Source organism: Rhinichthys klamathensis, unplaced genomic scaffold, assembly GCF_029890125.1.
Source record: "Rhinichthys klamathensis goyatoka isolate OS25496 unplaced genomic scaffold, OSU_Roscu_1.1 h1tg000685l_1, whole genome shotgun sequence".
In the NCBI taxonomy this organism is placed as follows: Eukaryota; Metazoa; Chordata; class Actinopteri; order Cypriniformes; family Leuciscidae; genus Rhinichthys; species Rhinichthys klamathensis.
This window is the reverse complement of record NW_026607114.1, coordinates 200,001-215,000: the sequence shown is the minus strand read 5'-3', so window position 1 is coordinate 215,000 and position 15,000 is coordinate 200,001. Positions and strand designations below refer to the sequence as shown.

General features: G+C 35.3%; 1 protein-coding gene across 1 annotated transcript; it reads left to right on the top strand.

Moving 5' to 3' along the window:
• The first annotated feature begins 1,199 nt into the window (after positions 1-1,199).
• sprb (sepiapterin reductase b) lies at positions 1,200-11,730 on the top strand. Its single transcript, XM_056241951.1, has 3 exons — positions 1,200-1,527; positions 7,365-7,655; positions 11,347-11,730. Exons 1-3 carry the CDS (start codon positions 1,200-1,202, stop codon positions 11,535-11,537), a joined length of 810 nt encoding a protein of 269 aa, XP_056097926.1. The 3' UTR covers positions 11,538-11,730.
• The last annotated feature ends 3,270 nt before the right edge of the window (positions 11,731-15,000 follow it).

The window sequence follows — 15,000 nt, the reverse complement described above, 5'->3', positions numbered from 1 at the left end:
TTTTGTGCTGGAAAACGAGACAGAAACGCTTTTCTGCTTGTAAAGCATTTATTATTATTAGTTAGTGATATTTGCTTTTGTTTAAGCACAAACTCACTTCATTTTCATACATTTTTAATGAAACAATTCGTAATATCTTCAGTCATTTTGCTTCTTCTCCAGTAAATGCATCTTGATTTAAGAATGTTTATATATTTGTGCTGCACTGCAAAAAATGCTTTTCATACTTAGTATTTGTGTCTTGTTTCCAGTCCAAATATCAAAAAATTCTTAAATCAAGATGCTTTTACTAGATGAATAAAATTACATAAGATATTATGTCCTGTTTTCCGGGGGAATTAATCAGAATAAAGTGAGTTGATGCTTAAAAAAAGCAAAATTATCTGCCAATGGGGTCAGAAAAATAATATTAATTCAAACAGAAATAGGATTATTTTTCTTACCACATTGGCAGATAATTTTACTTGTTTTAAGCAAAAACTCACTTTATTTTGATTGATTTCCCCAGAAAACAAGACTTAATATCTTATGTAATTTTACAACTTTAGTAAATGCATCTTGATTTGAGAAATGTTTGATATTTAGACTGGAAACAAGACAAAAAATACTAAGAAAAGCATTTTTTGCAGTGTGGTTTTCTATCATGCAGAACTTTTACACTGCAAAAAAAATGCATTTATTACTTAGTATTTGTGTCTTGTTTCCAGTCCAAATATCAAACATTTCTCAAATCAAGATGCATTTAGATGAGTAAAATGACATACAATTTTAAGTCTTGTTTTCTGGGGGAATTAATCAAAATAAAGTGAGTTTTTGCTTAAAACAAGTAAAATGATCTGCCAATGTGGTCAGAAAAATAATCCTGTTTCTGTTTGAGTTAATATGATTTTTCTGACTCCACTGGCATAATTTTGCTTTTTTTAAGCATCAACTCACTTAATTCTGATTAATTCTGAAAACAAGACATAATATCTTATGTAATTTTTTCTCATCTAGTAAATGCATCATGATTTAAGCATTTTTTGATATTTGGACTGGAAACGAGACACAAATACTAAACAAGAACAGCATTTTTTGCATTGTACACTTTCATGAATGATCTTTCACGGCTGTGTGTGTGAAATGGATCCGTTCCTCTCGGAGTCTCTCCACATAAAGCGCTCCGCCGCTGAGCGTCCCCATCACTCGACTCCCAGACGATGGAAGACTTGATCTCTCGGGAGCCCAGGGATCTGGGAAGAGCTCTGTGCATCATCACCGGCGCGTCGAAAGGCTACGGGCGGGCGCTGGCGTTCCAGCTGAGCTGCCGGATGAAGCCCAGATCGGTCCTGGTTCTGGTGGCCCGAACCAAAGCCCAGCTGAACGAGCTGAAGGACGACATCGTGAGTCTGAGTGGACGGAACCAGCTGGACGTCCGATGCGTTCAGGCGGATCTGGAGGAGGCGGGAGGAGTGGAGAAGACGGTGCAGGCGGTCAAAGAGACGAACTCGACGGACACGGACCACGTGCTTCTGATCAACAACGCAGGTGTGCTGGAGGCTTACACAGGTCAAATATGCTGCAAAAGTTCATTTATTCAACTTAAAAGCTGAAACTAATATATTATATAGACTCATTACATGCAAAGTGAGATATTTCAAGCCTTTATTTGGTATAATTGTGATGATTATGGCTTACAGATATGAAAACCTTTTCACAATATTCTAATTTTGGATTTGGGGTTTTCATATCTGTAAGCCATAATCATCAAAATTATAACAAATAAAGGCTTGAAATATCTCACTTTGCATGTAATGAGTCTATATAATATATTAGTTTCAGCTTTTAAGTTGAATTACTGAAATAAATGAACTTTTGCACCATATTCTAATTTTTCCAGTTTGATTTGATTTGGTTAACGTTAAAGTCCGCCTGTGGTGTAAATCCAGCGTTTAATGTTGTTTATGTGTCTATGTGGTGTTTTTAATACGCTTTAAGACACACCATGTGTAAGTTCATAAGTCGACAGCATTGCTGAGTATTTTCTGCTTAAAACGTAAATATAAAATGTGGTTATGTGAGTGTTAAAGTCCTCTTGTGGTGAAAATCAAGCGTTTAATGTTGTTTATGAGTATTAGGCCATGAGACGGGACCGCAAATTTGGGCTACCGGTACCATTTTGAGGGATTAAATTTCTTTTTGATTTTCATGAAGGTACACATCTCTAGTGTTGGAAAATGTGTGATAGCATCCGATCCATTGTAGCTTTCATTAGAAATCAACACTTATATCATCCTACCTCAAGGTAAGGTGTTCAGTGAGAAAAATTTATCCTTTTATAATTGTAAAATTATTTTAAAAAATTATAATTTTTTTATTATAACATTTTTTATAAAATTTTATAAAGTTTTTATAAAATTTAAAATTTATTTAAAGATAAAGTCATTTATCCTTTTTCTTGACATATGTTTGAAAATCATCCTCTGTAACCAAAAACTACCTTGAATCTAATGCTATCACACATTTTTCAAATACAGAGTCATATACCTACACAAAAATCACCATGTGGTTTAATCCCTCAAAATGGTACCAATCAACTAGCCTCGTGAGACCATCCTGATCTCGCGAGCTTTCAAGGTTTCACTCGCAGATCAGTCTGGATACTTTCCGTTAAAGAAAATTTGGGAGCAGTTCACCAAACGAACGTCCAATCAGCGTTGGCTTTGAGGCGGGTTGAGGTGTGACGCAACGAGAAGCGCGTCAGTTCAGTCTAAAGAACATGTCGGCTTCAGCGGATGAAACTAGCATCAGCGTGGCTATCGAGCGAGTTTTATCGGAATTACAGAGTATTTCTTCACTGAAAGAAGAGCAAAACACTGCTCTGGAGGCTTTTCTCAGAGGAAAAGATACGCTCTGTTAGTACGTCATATGCTTCGTTGATCTGATTGGTTGATTTGGCCCGTCTATCACCAACATAGGCCAATCAGCTAACCAGTATTTTCGCCCCTTACCAAAACTACTTCAACGGAAGGTTTCCAGATGGATATGCGGAGCAAATCCATCTGGCGGAGTCAGGTTACCAATCAACCCTCTGTCTCACGGCCTATATGTGGTGTTTTTAAGCAAACTTTTAATGTTTTAGTATTTGATTTAGGGTTTAATCCAGATTATGAACAAACGTTCTCCCAGTAAAGTTAATAGATCGTTATCGGTTCTCGAAACGTTGACACAAAATGTTAACATTTTTAAATGTTAGAATCGAAATGTTCAATGTTACAAAATGTAATGTTCAGTTAACAAGGAATAACTTTATTAAAGTCCCCCTGTGGTGTAAATCCAGCGTTTAATGTTGTTTATGTGTCTATGTGGTGTTTAATACGCTTTAAGACACACCATGTGTAAGTTCATAAGTCGACAGCATTGCTGAGTATTTTCTGCTTAAAACTGCAGTGAACCAAAGACAGTCTCAAAAACACGGTTTGAAATCGCTGGTGTTTCTGACGTCACAAACGACCTTGTAACCAATCAGATCAACATGTGATCGTCAACCAGTGGATCTCTGAGCTGAGTGAGTGAGTGGAGGCGGGGCTCATCTGCATATTCATAGAACCACGCATACTAAATGAGGCGAGGGTGTCGAGTTACATTCAAGATATTTTAAGGCATGAAGAATTTTTTTCTTTAATATGTCATTTTGGTGATTAAAGATGAGTTTTAAGGGATAAAATGATTGACTACAGGGGGACTTTAAGGGAACATTTCATTCTTCAAACATTATGTTACTATTAAATATTCTCTGAAACAAGTAGTAACATTTCCATGAATGATGTATAAATAATGTTTTTACGTTTTGAGAACATTATTAAAGATCTGGGCCCGTATGTATAAAACTTCTAAGAAATGATCTTAAGAATAGTCTTAAGCTTTGACTTAAGTGTAAAAAAATACTTAGTAAAGAGTAGGACTTTTCTAAGAGTAGGAGATTTTTATAAAGCAGCTAAAAGCAACTTTCAGTAAAGTATAAGACTGATTCTTAAGTGCTGGCTGAAGTGGGACTTAAGTGCTGTAAACTAAGGACTACAATGATGTGAACCCAAAATGGCCGCCCTCACCCTCTGAATCAGCCAATAGAGAGCCTGCAAGGGTGAGGTCACAGCAGCATGACACCAATTATTTAATGCAATTATAATAAAATAATTTAATTAAGACACTGAAACTTTAATTTTTAAATGTATTTTTTTAAATGGCTTTGCATTGTGCAAAATTATCACAAATTAGTATTGAAGGAAAATTGTCAGATTCACCCTTTATTCAAATAGTATTAAAAATGTGTTCAATATTTTGTAAGCGTATTGTGTAGTTGTGCCTGGAGTCAATTGTTTATTTGTGATAACACAATGAAACATTTCAAATTCACATCATTTTTAGCCAAGCTGTCATACAAATAAATTATGAACAGGTGAAAAAACAAGAGAGGAAAATCAAATATTAATAAATGATTATGTTCCAGACAATATATGATTTTTTTTCTCCTGTGAGCTTTTTAATTGTAATATCTTTATTGTCCACCAAGGTGGAAAATTGTCTTTGGCTCACCAGCCATTCAAATAAATATACAGACCATAATAGAAGACAAAGACATAAAACAGACAGATCACAATTTATCAAAAAAAAAATACATAATCACATTTCATACTATAGTCATTTGGATTATCATTTACTTGCCGAGTTGAGAATTTTAGCAGCATTTGGAATAAAAGACCTCTTAAACATATTTTTATTTGCTAGAGGGGTTCTGTAGCGTCTTCCCGATTTCATGGGCTCAAATTGACTGAAGAGAGGATGAGAACTATCTGCAAGAATACCCTTGCCTTCTTTGCCCTTTCAGCATAGAGATGTACTAGTAGCCTCTGTTGTCTGCCAACTATTCTGCTTGCAATTGTCACAATTCTGGCAAGTTTGTTCTTAGATCTGCAATTTAAATGATCATACCAGGCTCTCTACGATGGATTTGAACACAAGTTATAAAATATGCTGACTAACTCCAAGGCCACTAAGTTGTCTAAGAAGAAATAAATGTTGCGAACACTTTTTAAAAAGGTAGTCTGAATTATCAGCAAAATTCATGTGTGAATCAAGAATTGAACCTAGATATTTAAACTTCTTCACAATTTCAACTTGTTGACCCACAAGTGAAATTGGCTGGATTGACATATCCGCTTTTGGGCAGATAACCAATTCTTTTGTCTTTGCCACGTTAATTTCTAGTTGGCTAAAATGACACAAATTCTCCAGGTCCTTAATGTGAGCCAGATAGGCAGCGTCATATAAACAAATTAGTTTTGTCCAATAGGCCCACTAAGGCCATATCATCAGCGTATTTGAACAATCTAAAATGTTCTTCTTTAATCGTAAACTTATTAGTAAAAAGAGAGAAGAACACAGGGGAAAGGACACAGCCTTGTGGGCAACCTGTACTTAAAGTTAGCATATCAGACACAGTCCCTCGAACACAGACCCTCTGTGTACGACAAGAAAGAACATTTCTAATCCAGCGGACTAAACCTGTATTAACATCCAGATCAACCAGTCTTGTTAAGAGAATATGAATCGTCATTGAATTAAAAGCCGAGCAAAAATCCACGAATAAAACCCTGACATATGCTTTGAGATGCATGAGATGTTTTGTAACTGTATTAGGCAGTGTCAGTACAGCATCATGTACCTCTGTTACTCTTATATGCAAACTGAAGTGAATCTAACCTAGAGGCGACAGTCGAAGTTAGATGATTAGCTAAAACTCTTTCCATAGTTTTACACATTATAGAAGTTATTGCAATGGGCCGGAAGTCATTTGGCATGCTCGCCCTTGGCTTTTTTGCCACAGGCCTAATTATTGAGTACTTCCATAATTTTGGCACTTTATACCTGTGTCCAAAAGTAATTGGAACAACCTTGCAAAAACTCCTTTTAGTTGAGGAGCACACTCTTTAAGAAGGCATGCTTTTAAACCATCTGGGCCAGTGGTCTTATTAGGCCTTAGTTTACAAAGGCTTGCCATGACATCGGCCTCAGTGATAACTATTGATGATTCTGCAGGGAGATTATTACATATCTCATCACATTCAGTCTTGCCTTCCACAGTGTCAAATCTACCTTAAAAGTATTTAAATCATTAATAAAACTTTTACTTACACAGTTATCATCCTTTTTATTTGGCCTATACCCATTAATCTATTTAATCTCTCCCAAGCCTGTCTTATATCACCAGTTAAGAATTTTCCCTCTATCTTTTTTGTTTTTGTTTTTCTAAAACCTAGCTGTAGTTTGCCCTTATTTGTCACTTAATATTTAAAAATAATATTGATCTGTCTGCATTGATACCATATGAGAACTAAACTGAGCTGGACGATGACATCACTGTTTTCACCAGAGTGGCTGTAGAGATAAATGAACTGAATAGATAACTAATGATTTTTTACAATGGAAATAAAAGCTTTAGCTTAATTTCTACCAGGAAGACTAAATTGTCACGTCACTTATTACCTTCTCATCTATCCAATCCTGGGGGTCCTTCATCTGTCCATACCTCATACCTCCCGGGGGTCGCTCCACCCCTGCCTTCGTCTTTAAATGCGAGTTACGGACGGGATACGCAACAGAACTTTATAACACAATACTTGCTTGCTGGGCTGTTAATAAATGTATTTGTCACGTCATTTTGCCATATTTTCCTCATAATTTGATGGTTTAAGCAAACTTGTAGGGTCATTTTTTTTTAAACTCCGCACATCACTTTTGGCCACCACTGTATATTTGGTGTGGTCAGTGTCACAATAGTGCTATTCAAGAGCTTATAACTGTGGACTGAAGGGCCCGAGTCATCACAGGTGCACTGCTGCATTTCTCCAGTCGCCAAAAATATAATTATTACTTTAATTTCATTGCTATGAAACTTTTTAAAGGTAAGTTACAAAAAGAATACCTTGATGATTAAACTTTTTTTTTTATTGTTTGATCAACTCATTTAACTACAATTCATCATATTTTCGTTGAAAAGTGCATGGCCTAACCTCTCTGCTGCCATCTTGTTACTCCTAACTAGGTTAGGAGACCTCTCCAGCTCTCTTAAATAATTTAGGAGCTAAGACCAAATCTTAGCACTTAGGAACTTTTATGAATCACACTTATTCTTAAGTTTAGGAATAAGAGTAAAATTATGTAATTCTTAGAATTTTGACAGACTTGAGACAAAAATTTTACTCTGAGTGGCTTTATACATACGGGCCCTGATAACTTTAAATTTTAAAGTTACTGGAAGAACGCTTTGAGAGAGCCGATGTAATCTCTTGTAATGTAAAGAAACGTGTGTCTCTTGTTCTCAGCGTCTCTGGGCGACGTGTCTCGCTTCGCTCTGTCGTTCACGGACCCCGCGGAGGTGAACCGTTACCTGTCGCTGAACGTTAGCGGCGCGCTCAGTCTGACGGCCGGCGTCCTGCAGGCGTTCCCTCGTCGTCTGGGTCTGAGGAGAACCGTGGTGAACATCAGCTCTCTGTGTGCGCTGAAGCCCTTCCCCTCGTGGGTCCTGTACTGCACCGGGAAAGCGGCCCGAGACATGATGTTCCGGGTGTTAGCCGAAGAGGAGCCAGATGTACGGGTGCTGAGTTACGCCCCCGGTGAGTGTCCCGTTCTGATGATCGATCTCCTGTACCTTAAAGCAGACGTGCATATAGTTACATTGATTCTGTTTGTTGCAGGGTTTTAAAAAATTCAATAAATAAAACAATAAAAAATGTAAACATAAAAATGAAACACTTAGGTTTTATTTTTGTTTTATTTTGTTTTTGTTTAGAAAGGTCTTGCATGTTTTAGGAAAGGTATTGCATGTTTTAGGAAAGGTATTGCATGTTTTAGGAAAGGTCTAGCATGTTTTAGGAAAGGTTTTGCATGTTTTAGGAAAGGTTTTGCATGTTTTAGGAAAGGTATTGCATGTTTTAGGAAAGGTCTTGCATGTTTTAGGAAAGGTTTTGCATGTTTTAGGAAAGGTCTTGCATGTTTTAGGAAAGGTTTTGGATGTTTGAGGAAAGGTCTTGCATGTTTTAGGAAAGGTTTTGGATGTTTGAGGAAAGGTCTTGCATGTTTTAGGAAATGTTTTGCATGTTTTAAGAAAGGTATTGCATGTTTTAGGAAAGGTCTAGCATGTTTTAGGAAAGGTCTTGCATGTTTTAGGAAAGGTATTGCATGTTTTAGGAAAGGTCTAGCATGTTTTAGGAAAGGTCTTGCATGTTTTAGGAAAGGTTTTGCATGTTTTAGGAAAGGTCTTGCATGTTTAAGGAAAGGTTTTGGATTTTTGAGGAAAGGTCTTGCATGTTTTAGGAAAGGTTTTGGATGTTTGAGGAAAGGTCTTGCATGTTTTAGGAAATGTTTTGCATGTTTTAAGAAATGTTTTGCATGTTTTAAGAAAGGTCTTGCATGTTTTAAGAAAGGTCTTGCATGTTTTAGGAAAGGTCTTGCATGTTTTAAGAAAGGTTTTGCATGTTTTAGGAAAGGTCTTGCATGTTTTAGGAAAGGTCTTGCATGTTTTAAGAAAGGTCTTGCATGTTTTAGGAAAGGTTTTGCATGTTTTAGGAAAGGTTTTGCATGTTTTAGGAAAGGTTTTGCATGTTTTAGGAAAGGTCTTGCATGTTTTAAGAAAGGTTTTGCATGTTTTAGGAAAGGTTTTGCATGTTTTAGGAAAGGTCTTGCATGTTTTAGGAAAGGTCTTGCATGTTTTAAGAAAGGTTTTGCATGTTTTAGGAAAGGTTTTGCATGTTTTAGGAAAGGTCTTGCATGTTTTAGGAAAGGTCTTGCATGTTTTAAGAAAGGTCTTGCATGTTTTAGGAAAGGTTTCGCATGTTTTAAGAAAGGTCTTGCATGTTTTAGGAAAGGTCTTGCATGTTTTAAGAAAGGTCTTGCATGTTTTAGGAAAGGCCTTGCATGTTTTAAGAAAGGTTTTGCATGTTTTAGGAAAGGTCTTGCATGTTTTCGGAAAGGTTTTGCATGGTTTAGGAAAGGTCTTGCATGTTTTAGGAAAGGTTTTGCATGTTTTAGGAAAGGTTTTGCATGTTTTAGGAAAGGTTTTGCATGCTTTAGGAAATGTTTTGCATGTTTTCGGAAAGGTTTTGCATGTTTTAGGAAAGGTCTTGCATGTTTTCGGAAAGGTTTTGCATGTTTGAGGAAAGGTCTTGCATGTTTTCGGAAAGGTTTTGCATGTTTTAGGAAAGGTTTTGCATGTTTTCGGAAAGGTTTTGAATGTTTTAGGAAAGGTCTTGCATGTTTTCTGAAAGGTTTTGCATGTTTTAGGAAAGGTTTAGCATGTTTTAGGAAAGGTTTTGCATGTTTTAGGAAAGGTCTTGCATGTTTTAGGAAAGGTTTTGCATGTTTTAGGAAAGGTCTTGCATGTTTTCGGAAAGGTTTTGCATGTTTTAGGAAAGGTTTTGCATGTTTTAGGAAAGGTTTTGCATGTTTTAGGAAAGGTTTTGCACGGTTTAGGAAAGGTCTTGCATGTTTTAGGAAAGGTTTTGCATGTTTTAGGAAAGGTTTTGCATGTTTTAGGAAAGGTCTTGCATGTTTTAGGAAAGGTTTTGCATGTTTTAGGAAAGGTTTTGCATGTTTTAGGAAAGGTTTTGCACGGTTTAGGAAAGGTCTTGCATGTTTTAGGAAAGGTTTTGCATGTTTTAGGAAAGGTTTTGCATGTTTTCGGAAAGGTTTTGCATGTTTAGGAAAGGTTTTGCATGTTTTAGGAAAGGTTTTGCATGTTTTAGGAAAGGTTTTGCACGGTTTAGGAAAGGTCTTGCATGTTTTAGGAAAGGTCTTGCATGTTTTAGGAAAGGTCTTGCATGTTTTAAGAAAGGTCTTGCATGTTTTAGGAAAGGCCTTGCATGTTTTAAGAAAGGTTTTGCATGTTTTAGGAAAGGTCTTGCATGTTTTAAGAAAGGTCTTGCATGTTTTAGGAAAGGTCTTGCATGTTTTAAGAAAGGTCTTGCATGTTTTAGGAAAGGCCTTGCATGTTTTAAGAAAGGTTTTGCATGCTTTAGGAAAGGTCTTGCATGTTTTCGGAAAGGTTTTGCATGTTTTAGGAAAGGTCTTGCATGTTTTCGGAAAGGTTTTGCATGGTTTAGGAAAGGTCTTGCATGTTTTAGGAAAGGTTTTGCATGTTTTAGGAAAGGTTTTGCATGTTTTAGGAAAGGTTTTGCATGCTTTAGGAAATGTTTTGCATGTTTTCGGAAAGGTTTTGCATGTTTTAGGAAAGGTCTTGCATGTTTTCGGAAAGGTTTTGCATGTTTTAGGAAAGGTCTTGCATGTTTTCGGAAAGGTTTTGCATGTTTTAGGAAAGGTTTTGCATGTTTTCGGAAAGGTTTTGCATGTTTTAGGAAAGGTCTTGCATGTTTTCTGAAAGGTTTTGCATGTTTTAGGAAAGGTTTTGCATGTTTTAGGAAAGGTTTTGCATGTTTTAGGAAAGGTCTTGCATGTTTTCGGAAAGGTTTTGCATGTTTTCGGAAAGGTTTTGCATGTTTTAGGAAAGGTTTTGCATGTTTTAGGAAAGGTTTTGCATGTTTTAGGAAAGGTTTTGCATGTTTTAGGAAAGGTTTTGCATGTTTTAGGAAAGGTTTTGCATGTTTTCGGAAAGGTTTTGCATGTTTTAGGAAAGGTTTTGCATGTTTTAAGAAAGGTTTTGCATGTTTTAGGAAAGGTCTTGCATGTTTTCTGAAAGGTTTTGCATGTTTTAGGAAAGGTTTTGCATGTTTTAGGAAAGGTTTTGCATGTTTTAGGAAAGGTCTTGCATGTTTTCGGAAAGGTTTTGCATGTTTTCGGAAAGGTTTTGCATGTTTTAGGAAAGGTTTTGCATGTTTTAGGAAAGGTTTTGCATGTTTTAGGAAAGGTTTTGCACGGTTTAGGAAAGGTCTTGCATGTTTTAGGAAAGGTTTTGCATGTTTTAGGAAAGGTTTTGCATGTTTTAGGAAAGGTTTTGCACGGTTTAGGAAAGGTCTTGCATGTTTTAGGAAAGGTTTTGCATGTTTTAGGAAAGGTTTTGCATGTTTTCGGAAAGGTTTTGCATGTTTTAAGAAAGGTTTTGCATGTTTTAGGAAAGGTTTTGCACGGTTTAGGAAAGGTCTTGCATGTTTTAGGAAAGGTTTTGCATGTTTTAGGAAAGGTTTTGCATGCTTTAGGAAATGTTTTGCATGTTTTAGGAAAGGTTTTGCATGTTTTAGGAAAGGTTGTGCATGTTTTAGGAAAGGCTTTGCATGTTTTAAGAAAGGTTTTGCATGTTTTAGGAAAGGTTTTGCATGTTCACTTACGGTGTGCTGGACTCACTGTGACCCGCAGGTCCTCTGGACACAGACATGCAGCTTCAAGCTCGTCGTTTCTCAGGAGACCTGAACCTGCGTCGCTCGTTCTCCTCGATGTTCTCAGAGCACCAGCTTCTGACCTGCGAGGAGTCCGGGTCCAAACTCGTCAAACTCCTGCTGGACAACGACTTCCCATCCGGAGCGCATCTCGACTTCTACGAGCTTTAGGAGCAGATTCACACTTACAGCTCGTGTACATACAAACATGTGCTTCTTCCTAGGGTTTCCAGCACAAATATATAAACATTCTTACATTAAGATGCATTTACTGGAGAAGAAGCAAAATGACTGAAGATATTAAGACTGGAAAAAGAATCAAAATGAAGTGAGTTTGTGCTTAAAACAAGAACAAATATCTGACAATGGAGTCAGAACAATAATCTTGTTTTCCCTTTGATTTCCCCTGACCTTTTGTTTTAAGCACAAACTCACTTCATTTTGGTTCCTTTTTCAGACATAATATCTTCAGTCATTTTGTTTCTCCAGTAAATGTGAATCCTAAATAATTCAGTTCAATTCAGATCACATTTACTGAAGCAGCAAAATGACTGAAGACTGAAAAATTAATCAAAATCATCAGTGACTACATTGTCAGATATTTAATTGTTTAGATATTTGTGCTGTTTTTATTTTTGATTATTTGTTTATTTAAATTTTAAATTTTTATGATTTAATTTTTTAGTAAGTGTTTTATTTTACTTTTTTAAACATTTTTATGGTAAAGTTTTCAGTGTGTTAATTTTGATTTTTTGATTTTAAAATTATTATTTTTAATTTTTAATTTTATGATTTAAGTTTCAGTGTTTTATTTTTATGTTTTCCTTTTTTAATTGTTCATTTTAATTTGACATTTTACGAATTTTTTATTTCAATTGTTTTTATTTTTTTATTATTTGTTTATTTTAATTTTACATTTTAATTTTAAATAATTTGTGTTTTCCAGCACAAATATCTAAACATTCTTGAATCAAAATACATTTACTGGAGAAGCAAAATGACTGAAGATATTAAGACTGAAAAATGTATCAAAATCAGTGACTTCATTGTCAGATATTTCATTGATTAGATATTTGTGCTGGAAAACAAAACAGAAACACTGAGGAAGAACATCATGTTATACCATGTTGTTGATAGATCTGTGTTTTTTTATTCATTTTAAGTCTACGTAAAAAAAAAAAAAAATCTGTAAATTTGTTTAGACATATGCACACTTTTTTTATATACAGAATAAATAAATGTTGCTGGTGTTTTACATCTGCTGTGTGGAGTTATTAATGCAGCTGAGGACCTCTAGTGGTGATCGACGGAAATACAGAGGAAAACACAAGGGAGGAAATCAAAGCATATTCTGAAAATATTTACTCTTATTTTCTCCACTATATCTTTGGTGTTTTCCCGTAATAAATTAATGATAGGGTACAACAGCCATATTTGTTGTTATTTTCCTCTAATCCACTAGATGGCGTTAAAACTCACCGCAACACTTTTCTTAAAGAGACAGTTCACCCAAAAATTTAAATAATCATAATTTACCCCCTCTTAAGATGTTTCTTTCTTTTGCTGAACACAAATGAAGATATTTTGAAAAATGTTGGTACTAAACAGTTGATGGACCCCATAGACTTCCAAAGTATTTTTTTTCCTACTATGGAAGTCAATGGGGTTCATCAAATGTGATACTGGTTTTATACAACAGTTCAATAAATAAGAAGTTAATATTGTGTTATATTTTAGACACAATATTGTACCTATAAAGCAATAGCAGAACTGTTGTGCTTCTCCGAACATTTCATTTCTGAATGAATCCGCGGTTTGAGCGAATCAATCCGGTGAAGCAATGATTCAATGACTCGTTCATAGAGAGAGCGAACTGAATGAATCATGAGTCGTTTGAACGAATCAAATGAATAGATGACTCACTCATTCAGACATTTACCGCCACCTACTGGCAGTTTTAGTTTCTTATTTAGAGTATCATTTCATTTAAAACCTTACATATTTCCAAATGAATAAAAACCCTTTAAAAGTACAGTTCACCCAAAAATGAGTAAATGTTTCTGTGTAATAAATTCTATGTTGAATCAAATAAAATAAAACAAATCTTAAGCTACTTTTTGTTGATGCTTTTTAGAGTTTAACACAATAATGACTTTAACTTAATTTATCCACATTGTGTAAATAATTGATTTTAATTGTTTGACAGCCCTAGTTTCCTCCCCCCCCCCAAAGTAATTAAATCAAGATTTTCAATAACTGAAGAATATGTAAAAGTATGGTATTTGAGGTAAATCATCAAATAATAAATATCTGGCTGAGTTTGTTTTATTTGTTTGACAAGACATGGTTAGATTCAACTGATCAATGTCATTTATTAATTCGGATTTAGTCAGATTCAGTCCATTTACATAATCACCGTATTAATAATGAAACCAGATGCTAATAAAAAAAAATGCAATTTATTGTTAAGTTAAAGCCATATTAAATTATTGTGGGAAGGGTTTATTGTGCAGGCAAGCAGAATAATATGTTTTTTTATTAAATTTCAGAAATTTTTTAATGATAGTGATTGAATATCAAAACAATAAACAGAATATCAGACCCTGTTTGAACAGTGAAAGGCAGATTACACAGATTTCAGAAACATCTGATCTGACATCAGCACTTACAGGCTTTTTTTCAATGCACGTCTTCTTCCTGTCACATGACACACACAGGCTGTCTCTTTGATGGAGCCGGTTGCCATGGTAACAGCTGCGTTGATGTCATCGGTGAATTTGTGAATGGAGACCAAGTGTGTGAAGTATAACCCGCAGCTCTCCTGGAGGAGAAAAGACATGAACGCATGAGCTTTACAGAGGAGAGATGCATGAGATTCGCTTTTGATTGACCAAGACTCGTTCGGTAAGGAATTTAATGATTATGGCTTACAGATATGAAAACATTTTCACAATATTCTAATTTTGAATTTGGGGTTTTCATATCTGTAAGCCATAATCATCAAAATTATAACAAATAAAGGCTTGAAATATCTCACTTTGCATGTAATGAGTCTATATAATATATTAGTTTCACCTTTTAAGTTGAATTACTGAAATAAATGAACTTTTGCACCATATTCAAATTTTTCGAGTTTCACCATATGTTTTAAAATTGAAACCTACATGGAAACACTTTAAACTTTAAATAAACACACAAACAATACCATGAAAATACGAGTAAAAATGTTAAATATACACTCTAAAAAAAATGCTGGGTTGTTTCAACCGAAATTTGGGTCAAATATGGACAAACCCAGCCGTTGGGTTACATTTTTTTTTAAATTACAAATATGGTTATGGTTTGTCCATATTTTACCCAAATTTGGGTTGAAACCACGCAGCATTTTGTAGAGTGTATGCAAAGATGACAATTCACTATGCAAATCGCACATCAATATGCAAATATCGCATAATCTGCTTTTATTGAACATTCTATCAATGTAAGTCAGTGAGAGATTTCCAAAGCCCGAGGGACATTGACACAGAGCTGCCAAACAAACACTGGAATTATGGGAGAATTGAATAAAAAACAGGACTTTTCCTGGTTTCACTCAGTCTTGTGTGTTTATTATTAGTGATGGGGATTTTACAGT

Bases quoted from the DNA above. Each gene is read 5' to 3' on its own strand.
- sprb (XM_056241951.1), top strand. From the start codon at position 1,200: ATGGAAGACTTGATCTCTCGGGAGCCCAGGGATCTGGGAAGAGCTCTG. The intron at 1,528-7,364 runs GTGTGCTGGAGG...TCTTGTTCTCAG, and splicing joins GCTTCTGATCAACAACGCAG to CGTCTCTGGGCGACGTGTCT. The intron at 7,656-11,346 runs GTGAGTGTCCCG...TGTGACCCGCAG, and splicing joins GGTGCTGAGTTACGCCCCCG to GTCCTCTGGACACAGACATG.